This window comes from Somniosus microcephalus, chromosome 9, assembly GCF_052327205.1.
Source record: "Somniosus microcephalus isolate GS21.2 chromosome 9, FLI_Smic_1.0, whole genome shotgun sequence".
Taxonomy (NCBI): Eukaryota; Metazoa; Chordata; class Chondrichthyes; order Squaliformes; family Somniosidae; genus Somniosus; species Somniosus microcephalus.
The window spans coordinates 88,807,340-88,826,204 of record NC_140995.1 but is presented as its reverse complement, the minus strand read 5'-3'; the positions used below and the strand labels follow the sequence as shown (position 1 = coordinate 88,826,204).

At 42.1% G+C, this 18,865-nt stretch overlaps 1 protein-coding gene across 1 annotated transcript in view; it reads right to left on the bottom strand.

The window, feature by feature from the left end:
• Window positions 1-18,865, bottom strand: part of apoba (apolipoprotein Ba) — a 65,284-nt gene that overhangs the window by 4,638 nt on the left and 41,781 nt on the right. The window contains exons 23-26 of the mRNA XM_085996829.1: window positions 18,414-18,613; window positions 15,337-15,479; window positions 8,582-9,003; window positions 194-8,023 (exon numbers count right to left, since the gene is read on the bottom strand). Coding sequence (XP_085852955.1) covers window positions 194-8,023; window positions 8,582-9,003; window positions 15,337-15,479; window positions 18,414-18,613 — 8,595 coding nt within the window. The remainder of the gene's footprint in view (window positions 1-193; window positions 8,024-8,581; window positions 9,004-15,336; window positions 15,480-18,413; window positions 18,614-18,865) is intronic.

Sequence of the window (18,865 nt, the reverse complement as noted above, 5' to 3'; positions counted from 1 at the left end):
TATGTTTTTAACTGTAAGACATATTTACATAATTTTTAAAAAAATTGATGAATTGCACTGTCTTGGAATAATCATATTTTCCATGAAAGATAACAGTAGAAATAACTGTAAAAAAGTAATAAACTAGGCAGAAAAAAGGCTTAAAGGTCAAAGTATAGTTTGATAGGTCAATAATTAAATATTTTCAACTTACCATCTAATTTATATTTCAGAAACCGCAGGGTAGAACTGGATGTTGCTTCCAGTGCTGCAGTGAAGGTATCTGCTTTATCACGATCCGATTTCACACTTGTAGTCCATGTAGTATTGTATATTGGTGACAAAACTTTGACATTTCCAGCAAAAGACTTAAATGCTGGCAGAACAAGTGCTAGAGGCAGACTTGTCTTCAGTGGTGGAATCTCCACTGTTATTGCTGGGATTGTTACAGTTGGTAGTTCAAAATCTGCAATTTGCTTTGCAATGTTGTCTAGCTGCAGAAGATGTCCAGCAATTTCGAAGGATTTTGGTAGAGTAAACTGAGAAGTCGTGATTTTGAATTCTGGTATTGTCACTTCAAAGTAAGGGATCTTGTACTCCTCAAGTTCAAAGTATCTAGTACCAATGCTCACTTTAGGAAAGCTTACTGTAGGCAAATCTGGCAAAGATATCTCAAATGGAAGAATGTTTATCTTTGTTGGAATAGTAATATCTGTAAAGTTAATGGTGTATGATGGTACCTGAAGGGTAGTATATGGAACTTTAAAGTTAGGAGTGATGATTACTCTGGGTAGTTTTAATTCAGAAAACTGGAATTTATATGATGGCACAACAATGTTTATCAATGGTATTATGATTGTTGGAAACTCAATTTCATCAGGAATCTGGACTTTTCCAATCTGTGGAAGTAGACTGTTAGGAATCATGTCTGGTACATTTTTGATCCATTCAGGAACATGAAGGGTAACCTCAGGAATATTTATCTTTAGACCATCAGCTAATGTCTGCACTGGTAAAGGGATAAAGAAGCTTTTTTCACTCTTTGTGCACACTATTGATGTAGATGCATTTAAATATTGTCGCTTGTCTTCACTAGTAGTCAGGTCAAATTTCAGTATGTCCCACAAACTTTTTTCATACACTGGAAGCCGAATTATTTTCAGAAAATCCACATATCCCTGCAGCGAACCAGCCATGTCAAGACGTATTTCTGCTCTGTTGTTTAATAGTTTTACCTCATCACTGAAAATTGCTGAATGGAGGTGACCATTATTACTCCATTTCAATGATTGTCTCTCCGGTTTGATATTTACAGTCATACCATGTTGTACATCTGCCTTACGCCACCAGTTACTGGGTTGATTAATCACAGTGTGTAGATTTGCAGTCAAACTCCAGGGTGCTAACTCTAATGTTGCTTTAGAGTTTTGACTACCTTTTGTTTCAAATGTTGATGGTACTTTAAGTGTAATTGTATTATTACTAGAATGTTCCCAGATGGAAAAAATACGTCTTCTGGATGCCTCTACAGCAAGGTTTTCATCCATTGTGATTTTCCAACCATTGCCAGAAGCTGTGTCAGCTAATGAACGTAACTCAAGTTTTGCTGTGGAACGAGCATTATTTGAATTGAGGTAAATACTTGCTTCGTTGTTCATACTGCCAGAAAATTTGTTTTTGGAAAACACAGTTCCATCAATCTGAACCTTAGTTGAAGTTTCCAAACTGAAGTAAGATACAAGCTGTGCCAAGGTAAGATGCGTAACATTTCCTTGAACATTAGTGTCAACTGAAGGCACTAACAGTTTGTAGTCAAGAGACACCTTTGATACCACATTAGGATTAGACTTTGCGTTTCCACTCAGATCATGATTGAAATTAAGAATGAAGTTGGGAAGTTTAATTCCTGCTTCAGTAGTAATTGAAGCATCCATGTTCCTCCTTGTTAAACTTATAGTGCTGTCGTGTTTTCCATGTATGGTGTCATGATTAACAGAAATAGTTGTTGCTAATTTCAGTCCTCGCCTTCTTGCCAGACTTGTTGTTCCTTCTGCTTTGAAGTTTGAAGTAAAGATAGATGAAGATGAGGCACTATAACGAGCAATTATGTCTGACTGGTTGAAGAGTTCAGCATGAGCACTGAGAGTGACCAAACTTGATTTGAGTGAGAAATCATAAGTCAAGTTGCCCATAGCAGGAAGCTTGATGGCATCTTGTATATGTGGCATTTTTATCTTTGGAAATGACAGTGTATAAAGACTGTCAGGTATATGTATTAATGAGAACTCAGGAGATGGTATAACAAAAGTGTACGAAGGCATAATTAAATTAATAATGGGTAGTGTAAAGGTAGGTGTAGTAATTTTTCTAGCAGTAACAAAACTGAAAATTGGGATCTCTAGTCTATAAGGGGAGACTTCAGCTTTCAGTATTGGTATAGTATACCCTGGTATATGAAGATATTTTGGTAAGGAGCTAGTTGCTTGCAATTTATCATTCTGTGTTTTTTTTAGTAAGTTCAAGGTGTTGTTTCTGGCCTGTTCAAATCTATGAACAGATGCTGCAAGATAATCATGAATCCAGTTGTAAACTGGTGTCATATTTATTTTGAAGTTGTGAACATCTTTATTCTTTTTGTATTCAGTCTTTATGCTTAAGTCAAATGACTGTCGGGTTGTTCTCAATAGCGATTTGAGTCCGGCATGTTCCCACAAAGAATATTCATTAACATGAGGAGTTTTGAATGATGAATAAGGAATTGAAATATCAGGGATGGAAACAGGTATAGTCAGGAAATCAAGGTTTGCCTCACCATTCAATCCAAGATGCATAATGATATTTTCTTCATTATTACTTACTGAGATATCATGAGTATATCTGTACTGGTTGAACTTGGAAGTTACTTGCCAGGCATATCGTTGTTCATTTGGATTTAGTGTCAACTCATAGTTATTCTGGAACTCTATTTTGCCAATGAGTGTCAAAGGGAAATAAACCTTTACGCTGGCAGTATTATTTGCTGCAGTGCCAATTGCAAATGGTTGTGCTGTAAAGCTAAATGAATTTGCCACTGTACCCGTTGCTCGACCATTAAGTTGAGTATCGTGAGATCCCGTCAATTCTACTTTCAATGATGCTAGATCTGCTTTTCCATTTACAATCATAGTACCAGCTCCAACTTGAGTAATGTTTGCTTCTGCATTCAAAGTTAATTTGGCATTAAATGAAGAGAAGATCTCAGACTTGAAATGTTGCTTCATCTTTATATACTTGGTGTTGGTGTCACCGACGAATGTAACGATAAGAGCAGGTGCATCTAGGTTTAACTTCAGCTCACTTTTGTGTGCTCCTTCATCAGAGTAGTCCTTGAAAGACCATTTTCCACCACCAGTTGTTGTGACAGATAGCAATGCATTCCTTTCAGCAGAGGTTTTAACAATGTTCTGCAGGGAAACTTGGCTTGATAACTGTTTATGTGGAACATTGAGATTGTGCACATAGGTTGTCTCTACTTTTGTGGAAAGTCCTCCCTGTGTTTTCATTGTTATAACATTTTTTATTACTGCGTTATAGGCTTCAGTGGTAATATTGGTTATAGTCTCTGCTTTTCCATCCACAGAGGGTCTTGTGAAAGTAAGAGTACCTTTGTGATCAACGTTGATAGCTGTGTGGTCAAGCTTTATACTTTCACTAAGTTCCAAAAGAGTTTGCCCAGGGGCTGACAGATGGGCATTTGCTTCTAAGTCAAAGGATAGGATGTTTACATTTGATTTGCCCTTTGCTATGATAAAAGCTCGAAGTTTAGGGCTGTTTTCAACAACTGTATTGTTGTGAATCCCAACACTAGTATGCAGGTTGTAGACAGGACATATAATATTAAATGTACCAGTGAGTTTTCCTAATACAGGAACTGACAGTTTGTGAGGTATACGAGGAAATTGGAATTTTGGAATCTTTATGTCATCTAGCATGAAGTTTTCTAAATTCACTTTTGGAATTCTTATATCAGGCATATGTAATGCACTGAAATCTATTTCAGGAAATTTTATATCCGGCAATGAAATAACTGGGAAATTAAAATCTGAAAACTTACTGAACTCCCCTATGGGAAGGTCAAAATTGTGTATATTGTCAATTGTTGTGATAATAAAATTCTTAATTGTTTCCAAGTCAATTGTGACAGCAGGGACAGTAAATAAATCCAAGATAGTAAATGATGGAATATTAAACCTTGCAGGAATGCTGATGTTATTTAGGCTGTTTAAGTTGACATGGTAGGATGGTATTCTTAGATTTGTCAGAGGAACTGTAAATGATGGAGTGTCAAATTCTCTTTTTCTGATTGCACGAATGCTTACTTCAAACTCAGGCACAAATATTAGGCCTATGTCCAGTTCTGGAACAATAAAACCTTCTTCCAGGTACATTTGCATTTGTTCCACTGTTTCTTTGAGGTTGTATTTTTCTGCCAAAAGGATAATTTGCTTTTCAGCATAATCACATGCCCTTGAGAGGTGATCAACAATTATTCTGTAATAGTTCACAGCATCCTGCCAGTGTCTTTGCAGTTCGTCATGGATATTCATTTTACTGATCCTTTCTCGGAGGTCCTCGAGTGTGTCACCAAATAAAATTTCTAGGTAACTGCGAAATGATATACCTATGCTCCTGAGCACATCTGCCAACGGGTTGATCAATTCATTGAGGTTTTTCTGTTTCAGGTACACCGTGTACTCCACTATTATAGACTGAATTGCTTGTACATACTTTTCTGCAGCCTTAACTTTCTGTGGTAGTTCTAGGTCTTTAATTTTATCATTGACCATACTGATTATTTTTTGGATCTGATCGTTTGTTTGCTCAACAAAAGCATTATAATCAAACTCTCTTAAATCTGTAATAACTGTGTTGAGGAAATCATTAATTTTGTCAATCATTTTCTGGTAATCATATAATATTATCTGTTTAGTTGCTTCATCAATGTACTGAACTGCTCTGTCAATATATGATTTTACATCTATTTTTTCAAGATTAGTTATGACTCCTTGTATTGTATCCTTTACCTTGTATTTTTTAATGAGTTGCACTGTTGCATCCAAAAGCTTCTGAACCAGTTTGTCAAGTTCATACATTGTAATTACCTGCTGTATCTTGGCAGTAATGCTGTTAATTTTATCATTAATTTCATATTCCTCTATCAGCAATGAAAGCCCCTGGTATATACGCTTAATTATTCTCTTTACCTCTTGACTATGCGTACTTAGACATTGTTTCAGTTTTTCAATATGTTCATTAAAGTTAATTGTTGTAATTTGTTGCTTTAATCTATCAGAAAATTCCTGAAAATTGAAGTTCAGGATTTGCATCTGTAGTTCTTGTAACTTATCTTGAATCTGAGTTTTAATTTGATATTTTGCATCAAGATTTTGAATCCAATCAGCAATGCCAGTCAGGTTAAATTGCTGGAGAATTTTTTGCATTTGAGTGATGATCTTGACAGATTTTTGTGTTATTTCATATTGCTGGTCAATTGTTTTCAGTGTACTCACAATTAGGTTAATGACATTTACAATGGCTTCTTTCAATTCAGTTGTGTCACGTTCTTTCAGATAGGAAAGAAAATTTTGCAGACTGGTCATTGTACTGTTGTGCAACTCGATTAAGGCAACCTGAAGGTGGTGTGGTGTTATTCGATACTCTGTTACAAACTTTAACACTTTATCTTTTGCATCATTCACCTTGCTGTCTAAATTCACTTCCTTGATGAAGTCATTCACTTGGCCTAAAGTTTTCTTGCATTTCTGGACAAACTGATTAATGTTAATGTTCTTCAAGTAATTTTGAATGCCCTCCAAAGTATCTAAAATGGCATATTTAAATGACTCAAAGTATAAGGGTAAGTATTCCAAGAATGGGATGTCAATAACATGAACATTCCTATTTTTATCATATTTCAGATTACCTGAAATTTTTATTTCCTTAGGCTCAGCTAGATTAACAGAGTTCAGCACCTCGAAGGGAAGTAAATTAACTGCCTTTGAGGAGAGTAGAAAACTAAAATCAACCTTTGCATCACTTGCAATATCTATGCCAATTTTTTCTGGATTATTGTAGGCATTGATGGTTTGTATGTAAGCATTATTGTTTAAGTGACTCTTTAGTTTCCACATACTTGTCTGCTCACTTGGATTGAACATAACATTTAACTTGTTTGCCAGATGTGTCCTTAACAATCCTAGAGGTGTCATTTTATGTTTAGAAGTTCCTTTATAGTCATGATGAAGTGCAATGGCTAGTGGTTCTGCCCTCATTTGGAATTTATTGTTAAGTTCTCCACTGTGGAAGCCCCAACCATCAATAGTTCCATTAGCAGAGGTATCAGCTTCAAATGTGAAGACAAATGGAATAGCTGTAGTCCGTACGTGATTTTTAAACTCCAGTACTTTTGAATTGCATGTTGCCTCACTGGAGAATTTTGCAGAAAGTCCGACAATTTCTAGGTTCAGCTTGTGGTTAATATTTGTAGTTTGTACTTTTCCAGCTGTGTCTACACTTAGTAAAGCTTTCCAATCAGCATATGTCAAGGTATAAGTATGTTTCACATGATTGTCCATCTGCCATCCTGTCAATTCACCCTTAAAGTCAATCTTGAAAGGTTCAAGTACAAGTTTCCCAATGTGGGTAGCACTTAGCTGTTGATACTTGAATTGCTCATCAAAACTGGCGGAAACTATGAAAGGTTGCATGTGCACTTCAAATTTTTGCTGGTATTTGGTATTAGAATCTAGACGACTGTCAGTCTGCATTATGGCATTGAGTGTCCAAGAACCAATAGTAAGGTGATTCGTATGGTTAAGTGTAATTTCTTTGTACGATGCCTCTGTCATTGTATAAAGCACCAGCCCTTTTTCTTTAGTAAGATGAAGATTAATGGTATTGGTTGCTTTGGTTTGCAAAATAACACCTGAATATGAACTGGTGGCATGTATTCCACTGCTATCTGCTTTTCCTTCTATATTCAAATTAATTAAATTATTATTTTGATCTTTGATATCAATTATCATGATGGCTTCTTCTTGATTAATAGTAGTACTGAATGAATGTTTCAGACTGAAAGGATGTATATTTACAGTTGAGGTCACTTTAGTTGACAGACCACTGTTGCCAATTGTCAGAGTACCTTGGTTTGTTACACCAGCGAAGACAGTATCAGACTTTACCTCCAGACTATCACCATTAAATGTGCCAGACAGGATGTTGTGGTACTTTTTGTCATAATAACCTGCTTGCCATTTATGTTCAACTTCAACATGCTTTGCTGATACTGTAAGACTTAGGCTGTTGGTCGCATTCATCTCATTGTACTTTCCAGTTGTGCTCAATAAGAGACGAAGTTGGCCCTCATTATAGTTTAGTTGATCTGTGGTTTCTAAGGTAGCACCAAACAGATGACCTCGCAGTTTGTTCCCCATCTTCAGTCCCTTATTGTTGTTAGTCCAGTTTATGTTATTGATGAAGTCACCATTACTAGACTGGCCTGAAGTGTCACATTTCAGATCAAATTTCTTAGTGGTTACTTTTACTTTTATGATATTTTTCAAATTTAAATATGAACCACCAGTGTATGAGGTGAATGAGAAAGCACCATTACTATAATTACCATTCATTCTGTTGATAACTTGGAGCAATGGTGAATTAATGTTTAAAACTGAACTTCCTCTACCTTCAGAGTTAATGGGATCAATTGTTTGAGATATGGTATAATTCCAGGTAGAGTAATATGAAGCTGCATCTAAAGTTCCTTTTGCAAGTCCTTGTATTTCTATGTTTGAAAGTTTAGTTACAACTTGATATGATGAAAGCAAAGAGGCACTTGCTCCTAAATTACTGGATGCATTCCATTCATAGTCCATCACAAACTTCGCCTCATCTGAAATATACTTCTCAGATAGCTTTACATTAGACTGAAGTAGTGCATGTTCAAATGATCCAGTGATGATGCGAGTATATACATCCTCTGCATTTTGTTTTGAAAGTACAGAACCTATGGTACATAAATATATATTTCTTTTTAATTGCGACTGTATCTGGCTATAAACATTGGTGATTATGTTTGTTAAATAGATAAGAGTAGGCTAATGAAATGTATTCAATGCTGTAATATTTATGGCCATGAAAGTTTATAAAATTCAACAGTTCTAATTAGTTTTCATAACAAATGCAGTTTGCACAAAAATAACTTTCAAAACTAAGCAAATTAATTATCACCATCTATGATTTCACTCTTTTCACTTGCTAAAGCATGAGCTTTGCAGTGTCAGTTTCAAATTTTACAGGTTAAATCCTTGTAATGCTTTTGTCTTACTTTATATTATTAAAACATCATTGCTGTTTAAGATAGACTCAGGAACCATTAATGTGCCATTGAACAGAATATGTTATAGCTTTAAGCATCAAATTTGTAACTTCAGATATACTCGAGTAAAATGTGTCATACTATGGAAAGTTAATGCTCTTAAAGAGCAAGTAGATTTTCACAAATCTACAGAACTTAAAGGCAAATATTCAATTATTTCAAAGGGTTTATGAAGAAATCTCTTACCTTTCAGATGATAAGACAGATAATCCAGTACTGAGGCTGCTTTGATATCTATAGCAGCAGAAAACTGACTTCTGTCTTTCTTTGGACTGTTGTGACTCGTGAAGGTCGAGGCCCAATTGTAATAATTACTGTTCAGTTGCGTGGAGAATTCCAGCTTGTCAATTAAAGGAAGGTGGAACTCGTATGTTTGAGGGATAGTAATAGATGGAATGGAAGTTACTTCTCCAACAAGTGGAATGAATACTGATGGTATGGTATACTCATTGGATGGTGAATCGATTCCAAGTGCTCGCATAGCCAACGGGGATACTCTGAATGTTCTTGGAAAAAGTCTAATTTCTTGAGTCACTTTCCCAGCAAAAGGAATTGAAATTGTAATAGGCATCGTTTTGCTACTGAATGTGCTTGCGATGGAGCCATGACTGTAGGGGAAAAAAACAAATAACAATAAAGTTAAAAAAAAACATCTATAGAATTTTCATAAAACATATCAAAAGCCCAACAACAAATTGCATTCATTGTGTGTGCTTTACAATAAGGAGGAAAGAGATATGGTGAACACCAACCATAGGGAAAGGGGGTTGCTATAGAAAAGATAGCATGGGGAATTGAAAGCAATTGAAAAGAAGGCTGTTTAGTGGGGTTTTGAAAGCAGGGTGAATTGTGGCAAGGTAGAGAGAACTAGATAGAAAATTCCAAATGGAGAAATGGAGTGATTGAACGAGCATCCATCAAAGGTGGAGTGGAGGAAGCATACAGTGACCAAAGACAGGAAGAAATCATCAAGGTAAAGTGGGATGAGGCTATGGAGAGATTGAAAATGCAATATAAATCACTTATGAGTGTCAATATTTGCGTATAATTCTTATCTTGGTACAGTTTCTGTATCTCTTATATAGGCATTACTGATTCTGGATTCATTGGCCTCGATATTTACAGGGAGGCAGGGAGGGTGCGTGGAAAACCCGGCAAGGCATGCAACGCAGAGGTGCTGCCGAGTTTAACGGCATGACCTCATTATAATTCCATTTTTCCGTTTCCCGCCCAGCAGCTGGCCAAATTGACAGGCTGGCTGCTGCCAGACAGGAAAATCAGCGGCGGAGTCTGCAGCCCAGGAGCCTTGGGGCAGTCCCCAGCAATCAGGAGAGGGGAAGGCTAGAGATTTGGGGTTGGGGGGTGGGGGAAGAGAGAGCCAATCAGGATGGAGGAAGGCCGGAGATTGGTGCTTGTGGAGGGTGGTCAGCAATGGCGGCGGGGGGGAGAGAGAGGCCCGATCGGCAGGCGGGAGGCTGAAGGTTTCCTTGAGGGGCCAGGGCTGGCCCACAAGGAGTGCTGCAAAAGGCACTTACCTTCTTGAGCTGGCAGCTCCCGTTTCCCTTTTACTGCCAGGTTTCCCGAACCCTGGGAATCCTGTGCGGCAACTCTTACACTTAAATCAGGCTCCCAATTGCACTGTGCAGACCTGATTTAAATATATTAATGAAATGTTCTGACTCTCCACGATGGGACACTCACACGCCTTGAAACCCGCCACTGTGCAAATGGCAACAGGCGTGCGCGCGGTGAGTTGGGGACACGTTCCCCATTTAAAATTTTTTAACCACCCCCCCATCTTTCCTGCCCATCGTGGGGGGAGGGGAGGGGTAACATCAAGGCCATTAAATTGACCTCAAACAGGTGAGTAGCATTTTTTTGAAAGGAGGACACAACAGCTTTAAAGGTTTATTTATTGGAGTTATTATGGTATTTCCACTAGTACAACATTGGATTTGCACCTGAATTTATGTCTAGTAGTATCTTGGTGTTGGAACCTCATTTAGGTAACTTTCCTGAGCTGTTAAATATGACAATGCACCACTCTGTCTCAAGCCTTTTTTTAAATTCATTTTTATTCATGCACGTCGCCAGTAAGGCCAGTATTTATTGCCCATCCCTAATTGCCCTTGAGAAGGTGGTAGTGAGCCACCTTCTTGAATACAACTGAGTGGCTTGCTGGGCCAATTCAGAGGGCAGTTAAGGGTCAACCCCATTGCTGTGGGTCTGGAGTCCCCGGCTCCTGTGAAGCCCCTCCCGCCGCAGGGTGCCGGCTGCTCTCCGTGAGCCCAGCACTCCTCTTGAGTGCCAGGCTTGTTTGCCGGCACTACCGATCCCTGGTGGCCCAGCTGGGCGGTGGGATGCGCTGCGCTAAGTCCCTCCCCTTTAATAAGGGGGAGGCCTGCAGTAACGCGGCGCGATGTGCCGCAGCGTCAGCGCCGCGATATTGGCTCGCAGCGCCCCAAGAGGGACGCGGGGCGCTTCCAGTAGTGCCCCTCCTCCCTCTCGGGGTGCTACCTGGGAAAGTCGACCGCGGGGGCGCTAACTTTTTCGGGGCGCTAAAATTTGCGCCCTGGCGAAGGTAGCGCCCCAAATAACCAGACACTCCCCTGCTATAATGCTCAAATCCTAACTCCCCCTTTAAATAAAAAGTTTACTTATGAAAAAAGGAGCAACTTGAAGTATTTCTAGAATTGTTATTTATTTTAAAAAGCTGCTGAAACAACCTTTAATTTTGTAAGATAAATGTCTGAATTGCATAACACTGATATTATTGCTTGATTTAAATTCCATTTTCTAAAATTAACGCACAGAAAGAACAAATACATTAATAAAATGTTTTTCTCTACTATTTTAATTAACCTTTAACCCTTAGTTAACAGACAAATTTTGGACAGGTGATTCTCCGCCTCCCCCCACCATAAAAGTGTGACATCAATGGTTTGCCGTAATCTTCAATGAGACTAAAGTTTCTACAAATTAAGAAATGCTGCCCCACCCCCCCACCCCACCCCCACACACACACAAAAATACTAAGAGTAAAATTTGTATTGATGAAAAAGAAAATCAGGCAGTGTAAAACCAGCTGCCAATGTGCTATCGCACAGTATACTCTATCACCCAAGGCAAATTTCACTCCTAGTAGTTTTCATGTCATAAATTACCTGTAAGATATCATCTTTGCATGAGAAGCAATATACTAGAGTCCCACTGCAAGGAGTAGAAGCAAAATGTTTCCTAATGGGCCAGTAGTTTGGGTGGCTGGCATAGACTTGCATTACAATATTCAAATACCTCTAACAGTAAGTTGTTCCATAGATTTGAAGATATTGCAAGTCGAGAAGAACAGTAGAGGTGTGGCGACACGCCACCACTGGACATAATCCGCTCACGGCGGCACGGACAGTTTAAGCAGACGCCCCCAGCTGGGGGCCCTTTCCTCCAGCAACTTGTTTCCCGCAGGGACAGGCTGCCGGGAGCACTTCCTGTCTGGGGAGTATTTAAGTGGTTGCGCGGGCTTTTCCAGTTCCTCTTTGCCATGAGGTTGATTAAAGCAGTTGTGTTTCACTAACTCTGGTCTCGACTCCCACGTTTGCCGCGGTATCTCAACACTGGTGACCCCGACGCTCAGGACGAATCCTAAGCTAGCATGGCGGATACAAACGCAGTCACGGTTAAACTACCGGACTTTTGGGAGAACCTGGCCGAAGCCTGGTTTGTTCAAGCCGAGTCCAGATTCCGGCTGAAAAACATTACAGTCGACGCCACGAAGTACGACTACCTCGTCGCCTCTCTCACCTACACCACAGTCCCCAAGGTTTGGGCAGCGCTGCAGGAGCCACCAGTGGAAGGCAAGTACGAACATCTGAAGGCTGCGCTCCTTAAAAAATTTCAAACGTCCTCTTACCAGCGCAACTGCCAACTCCTCGACCTCCCCGGCCTTGGTGACGCTTCACCATCGGATCTGCTTTCCCACATGCTGTCCCTCTCGGATGACAAAAACACCGGCGCCCTCTTTCGCACGCTTTTCATTCGGCAGCTCCCCGCCAGCATCCGCCCGCTCATTGTGGAATCTGGCTCCACGGACCCGAATGAGATAGCCGAAAAGGCCGACCGGCTGCTCTCTGCGCAGTCCGCCCGCGACATCACGCCCGACCTCACGGCAGCGACCACGCGGTCTTCCCGGCCCACTAGGCCCGACCGCCCTACCACTCCGGGTCACTGCTACTACCACACCCGTTTTGGCACTAGGGCCCAACGCTGCACGCCACCGTGCACTTTCAAACCCCCCCCCGCACCAGCCTGCCAGGGCTACGCCTAGCCAAGGTCGCGCACGGGCCCGAAGCCACGGCAGTCACTTGCGACGTCTCACTCAGCCAACCCAGGCCGGTCGTCCCTGCAACCTGGCGCCGCCGCATCTTCGACGCGCTACACGCGCTCTCCCATCCGGGTGTCCACGCATCCGTCAAACTCCTCTCCCAACGTTTCGTCTGGCGCGGCCTCAGCAAAGATGTTCGGACTTGGGCCACCTCCTGCCTCGCCTGCCAACGGGCTAAGGTACAGCTACACACAAAAGCACCCCTGGGAGACTTCGAGGTACCCAGCCGCCGCTTCGACCACGTACACGTCGACATCGTCGGTCCTCTGCCGCCATCGCAAGGTCAAACATATCTCCTCACGATGGTCGACCGCTACACACGCTGGCCTGAGGCAGTGCCGCTGCCCTCCACCACCACAGCCGACATCGCCAGGGCGTTTGTTAACACCTGGGTCGCAATGTTCGGCGTAGCAGCCGACATAACCTCCGACAGAGGCGCCCAGTTCACATCCGAACTCTGGACGGCCACAGCACGCAACCTCGGGGTGACGCTCCACCGAACCACGGCGTACCACCCACAGGCCAATGGGCTGTGTGAACGCTTCCACAGGTCACTCAAGGCCTCACTCCGCACCGGCCTGCAGGACAGTACCTGGACTGACCGCCTACCGTGGGTGCTACTAGGCCTATGCACCGCGGTCAAGGAAGACCTCCAGTCCTCGGCAGCGGAGTTAGTCTACGGACAACCGCTGCGCATCCCAGGCGAATTCCTTCCGGAGGCTACCACGCCTTGGTCGGCCGAACAGCAGCGGCTCAACTCTTTCTCTTCCGCTCAACAGTTCGCCCCACTTCCGGTCAACCGACACGGCGAACTCGCACCTCACGTCCCGCCAAACTTACAGCAGGCATGCTTCGTCTTCATGCGACACGACGCGCACCGCAGACCCCTGCGACCCCCGTACGACGGACCGTACGAGGTACTACAAACTGGGGACAAGGTCTTCAAGCTGCGACTCGGCGACAGGGTCGACACAGTCTCCGTCGACCGGCTCAAACCAGCACACACAGAACCAGGGGAACAGGTCCCCGTGGCCCGACCTCCAACTAGAGGCCGTCCCGCCAGCAAGCCAGCACAGCCGGCGGCGAACCGCCCGGCCCCACCAACTAGGCCGGCGACCACTCAGAGCCGCTCCGGCAGAACCATTAGACCACCATCACGACTCGTCCACTCCTCCTAAGCGGATTCTGGGGGGAGCTCTGTGGCGACACGCCACCACTGGACATAATCCGCTCATGGCGGCACGGACAGTTTAAGCAGACGCCCCCAGCCGGGGCCCCTTTCCTCCAGCAACTTGTTTCCCACAGGGACAGGCTGCCGGGAGCACTTCCTGTCTGGGGAGTATTTAAGTGGTTGCGCGGGCTTTTCCAGTTCCTCTTTGCCATGAGGTTGATTAAAGCAGTTGTGTTTCACTAACTCTGGTCTCGACTCCCACGTTTGCCGCGGTATCTCAACAGAGGAATCCATTTGCTTCTCAAATGAATCCTGCAGTAATTATTTGTTCAGAATTACTCAACTGTTGAGTCAGAAGAATTTTGTAATTATTTGCACAATTAAGGGTGGAGGTAGGGAAGGATTTCTATTTCAAAACTCTCTTGCAGTCCCACTGTCATATATTTATGACCCTTTGGCTTTAGACTGCTGCAAGATAATGTCAACACAATTAACAGTTCACTACTTTAAAAAAGCAGATATTAATCTTTTTTGGTTGTTTTAAGGACATGCCTCAAAAAGTTTTATTTCCAAGGTTGGCTGCAAACGTAGCGACTTGCTGACCTCTTCCATCAGCCATTATGGTTGTTCATTTAATGTGCGAGGTTGCAGCTATATTGTCATTTTCATGCTGATGTGCAGCAGCTTTGGGTACGTTTTGGTGCGAAAATGGCACTACAACACGTGATCCAGGTCCCAATTTGACTTCTAAGCATATTAAAGCCAAACAGTATGAGGTCTCCTTCAAAAGGCTGCTTTGGCTTCACACTAAGTAGAAAAGAACTCCAATCAATGTGAAGCCAGCTTAAAGAAGTGCCCAGTCATTCCACTGGATCTCCTGGGCATTTCATAAATTTATTTAGTATTGAGTCTTTTTTACATTATAAGAGAATGGACATAGCAGTCCGCTCTCTCCAAACCTTAAAAAAAGAGCCAATGTCGAAGCAGAGCTCTGGACATCAATGTAAGCACATATGGGTAGAGCTGTCTCCTGGTGGACAGAGTGCGAGATGCTGCTCACAGTTTTGTCGGCTGCGCTTTGCGCTTTCCAGTTAACTGCAGATTAAATCACACTGTGGATGTAATTTACAACAAGTTAAGCCTACTTGTTGCCACAAGGGTATTGAAGATTCAGTTTCACTGAAAAGCTTAGTTACCTTTATTCAGGATTAGTGCGTATTGTGTCTGTGGTACAAATCTTTAATATTGTTTTAAAAATTACTGTTTGTAAGATTCATGTATGTCAATGTTTTGCTGAGGAAAGTACACTTTATCCAACATTAATAGAAGTTGCTCTGAAAAGTTTTAAAACCAACTCCCTGTCCCTTGAAAAAAGAGAACAAAATGACTTACCTCTTTAGAAATAGATTTTCTGGAAGAGTAAAAGATAATCTCATTTGCTCAAAGTCCATGTCACGCAGAGCCTGCAATTTGCTTTGAAGGATGTCAGCATATGGAAAATTGTCAGCAGCCTGATCTAACCAGCTATTGCTTGCCTGCCAAAACCAAAAAACATTAAGTATTTGTTATTGTGCCTTGTATAATAATTCCTTATAGGTGAAAAAGACAAATATTTTGAAGATGCATTAGATCACTTGCAGATGATGACAATGTGATGAAAATGTTTAATGACCCTTCTAGTGTTTCTCACTCTTCAAACAATAAAAGGTTTCCCATGTATCTTTTTACATCAAGAGTCCTCTTGATTCTTCACTCAAGCTTTCTGTCACATCTGCTGAATATATTTTCATCTTAAAGACTTGCGATTATATAGCACCTTTAACATAGTAAAATGTCCCAAGGCGCTTCACAGGAGCAATTATCAAACAAAATTTGACACCAAGCCACATAAGAGATATTAGGACAGGTGACCAAAAGCTTGGTCAAAGAGGTAGGGTTTAAGGATCGTCTTAAAGGAGGAGAGACTGGTAGAGAGGCAGAAAGGTTTAGGGAGGGAATTCCAGAGCTTAGGGTCTAGGAAGCTGAAGGCACATTGCTAATGGTGGAGCAAAGAAAATCGGGGATGTGCAAGAGGCCAGAGTTGGAGGAGCGCAGAGATCCAGGGGGTTGTAGGGCTGGAGGAGATTACAGAGATAGGGAGTGGCGAGGACATGGAGGGATTTGAAAACATGGATGAGAATTTTAAAATCGAGGCGTTGCCGGACCGAGATCCAATGTAGGTCAGCAAGCACAAGAGTGATGGATGAACGGGACTTGGTACGAGTTATGATATGGGCAGCAGAATTTGGAATGAGCTCAAGTTTATGGAGGATTCAAAGTTGGAGGCCAGCCAGCAGAGCACTGGAATAATCAAGTCCAGAGGTAACAAAGGCATGGATGGGAGTTGCAGCAGCATTTGAGCTGAGGCAGGGCGATAAAGGGCGATATTATGGCGTTGGAAGTAGGCAGTCTTGGTGATGGAGAGGATATGGGGTTGGAAGTTCAGCTTAGGGATAAATAGGATGCCAAGGTTGCGAACAGTCAGGATTCAGTGGCTAGGGAATGGAGTTTGTGACGAGGACCGAAGAAAATAGCTTCGGTCTTCCCAATATTTAATTGGAGGAAATTTCTGCTCATGTCAGACAAACAGTGAGACAAATCAGAGGCAGTGGAGGGGTCAAGAGAGGTGGTGGTGAGCTAGAGCTGGGTGTCATCAGCATACATGTTGAACCTGATGTGTTTTCGTATGATGTTGCTGAGGGGCAGCATGTAGATTAGAAATAGGAGGCGACCAAGGAGGATAGATCCTTGGGGGACTCCAGAGGTAATGGTGTGGGAGCGGGAAGAGAAGCCATTGCAAGTGATTCTCTGGCTACGACTGACTAGATAGGAATGGAACCAGGCGAGTGCAGTCTCAACCAGCTGGACAATGCAGGAGAGGCGTTGGAGGAGATGGTGTGGTCAACTGTGTCAAGGGTTGCAGACAGGTCGAGAAGGATGAGGAAGGATAGTTTACCATGGTCACAGTCACATAGTGTGTTATTTGTGACTTTGATAAGTGCTGTTTCAGTGCTGTAGCAGTGATGGAAACCTGATTGGAGGGGTTAAAACATGGAGTGGCAAGATGAGCACGGATTAGGGAGGCGACAATGCATTCAAGGACTTTGGAGAGGAAAGGGAGGCTGGAGATGGGGCGTTAGTTTGCAAGGACGGAGGGATCAAGTGTGGGTTTTTTGAGGAGGGGATGATAATGGCAGAATTGAAGAGGAGGGGGACAGTGCCTGAGGAGAGGGGACCATTAACAATGTCAGCTAAAATGGGGGGCCAGGAAGTGAAGTTGGGTGGTCAGCAGTTTGGTGAGAATAGGGTTAAGGGAGTAGGATGTGGGCCTCATGGACAAGATGAACTCGGGGAGTGCATGATGGGAGATGGGAGAGAAACTAGAGAAAAATGTGAGTTCAGGGCTTGGGGGGTGGGATCATTCGGGGCAGTTTGGCCCCGTGGGAAAGGGGATGGGAGGGAAATGGCAGAGGCAGCTGAACAGATGTTCTCAATCTTAGTGACAAAGAAGTCCATGAGCTCCTTGTACTTGTTGTTGGAGGTGAGGGTGGAGGGGGTAAGGGAAGAGAGGATTAAGGAGATGGTTTATAGTTGAGAAGGGAAGCCGAGGGTTATCTTTGCATTCCAGGATGATCCTGGAATAGTGAGCAGTTTTGGCAGAGTAGAGCCTAAAGCTTCATTAACTGAAGTTGCTTATTAAGGGTGCAGTTAAAATCCCAGTTTTGCAAAGTGGTTTCAAGTGCACATTGATATGAATGTGGGAACACAGCTCAAGAGTCAGCTTCATTAAGTAGTCTCACATCACTTTGAGTTTACACTGGCCACAATATAGTTCCAGCCAAACTCATATTTTAAAAGCATCCAGACAGTGCCCTTCACCTCCTGTGGGCTTCATAAACTATTGTTTTCAATGTTGTGAGAAAGCAGCCACTCACATTTGTATTCTCGTGACATTAAAAACTAGCTGACCTACGAGTGAAACTCTGCCTGAGCAACCAAGCGCACAGGGCTCCTTTGTCACTGAGCTCAGTGCAAGATATACCTTAGGTCTGCTGACTGTGTATTTCCTCTCCAGATACCAGTCCGAGACCTGCAGTTGTGGTATAACTAAACCTTATCACAGCAGACCCGTTTAAAGAAATAGAAACAGAAACGCTGTAAATGTATCACAAGTCATTTGGCATCTGTAAAGAGAAAAGACAGTTTATGATGTACCCTTCATAACCTCATAACATGCCTTTTCTCTTTACAGGTTCCAATTAACATGCTGTGTATTTCCAGCATTTTTTATTTTTATTTCAGATTTCAAGCATTCGCATTATTTCCCTGTTGGTGGACTGTATTTAAAGATCATTTTCAACAAAATCATAACTTTGAGTACTACTGAATACAATACCACACATCCCCCATGTTAAAATGCACTGTCTTACCACCATTGTCTGGGAAACGATGTGTTTTAGCGTCATATCAGTTTGGGCAACTTTTCGATCTAAGAAGTTTTCAAGATACATTTTTAGGGTCTTTTGGTATTCAGACATGTCAGGCATTTCCATGTTCTTAATTTTCTCGTTAATTGTTCTGAGATCAGATTTTACTTCTGAGTTCCATGCTACTTCAGCCTTCTTGGCATCTAAAAGTGCAACAGAATGGAATAAATTCAAAAAGGTAATCTCCCCAATCTAAACTCAAAAACCATTTTCATTTTATGAGTTTTAAACTATTCCATAAATTCAGTTTAATTATAGATTAATTTCATCTAATTATCATTGCGATATCGCTGTACTTTAAATCAGTGGTACTCATAATACAGACTATGGGTTGGCCATGTGGGGTGATTTTAAAGTGGCACCTGAAATGGGTGCGAAGTTGATAAGTGGCCGCT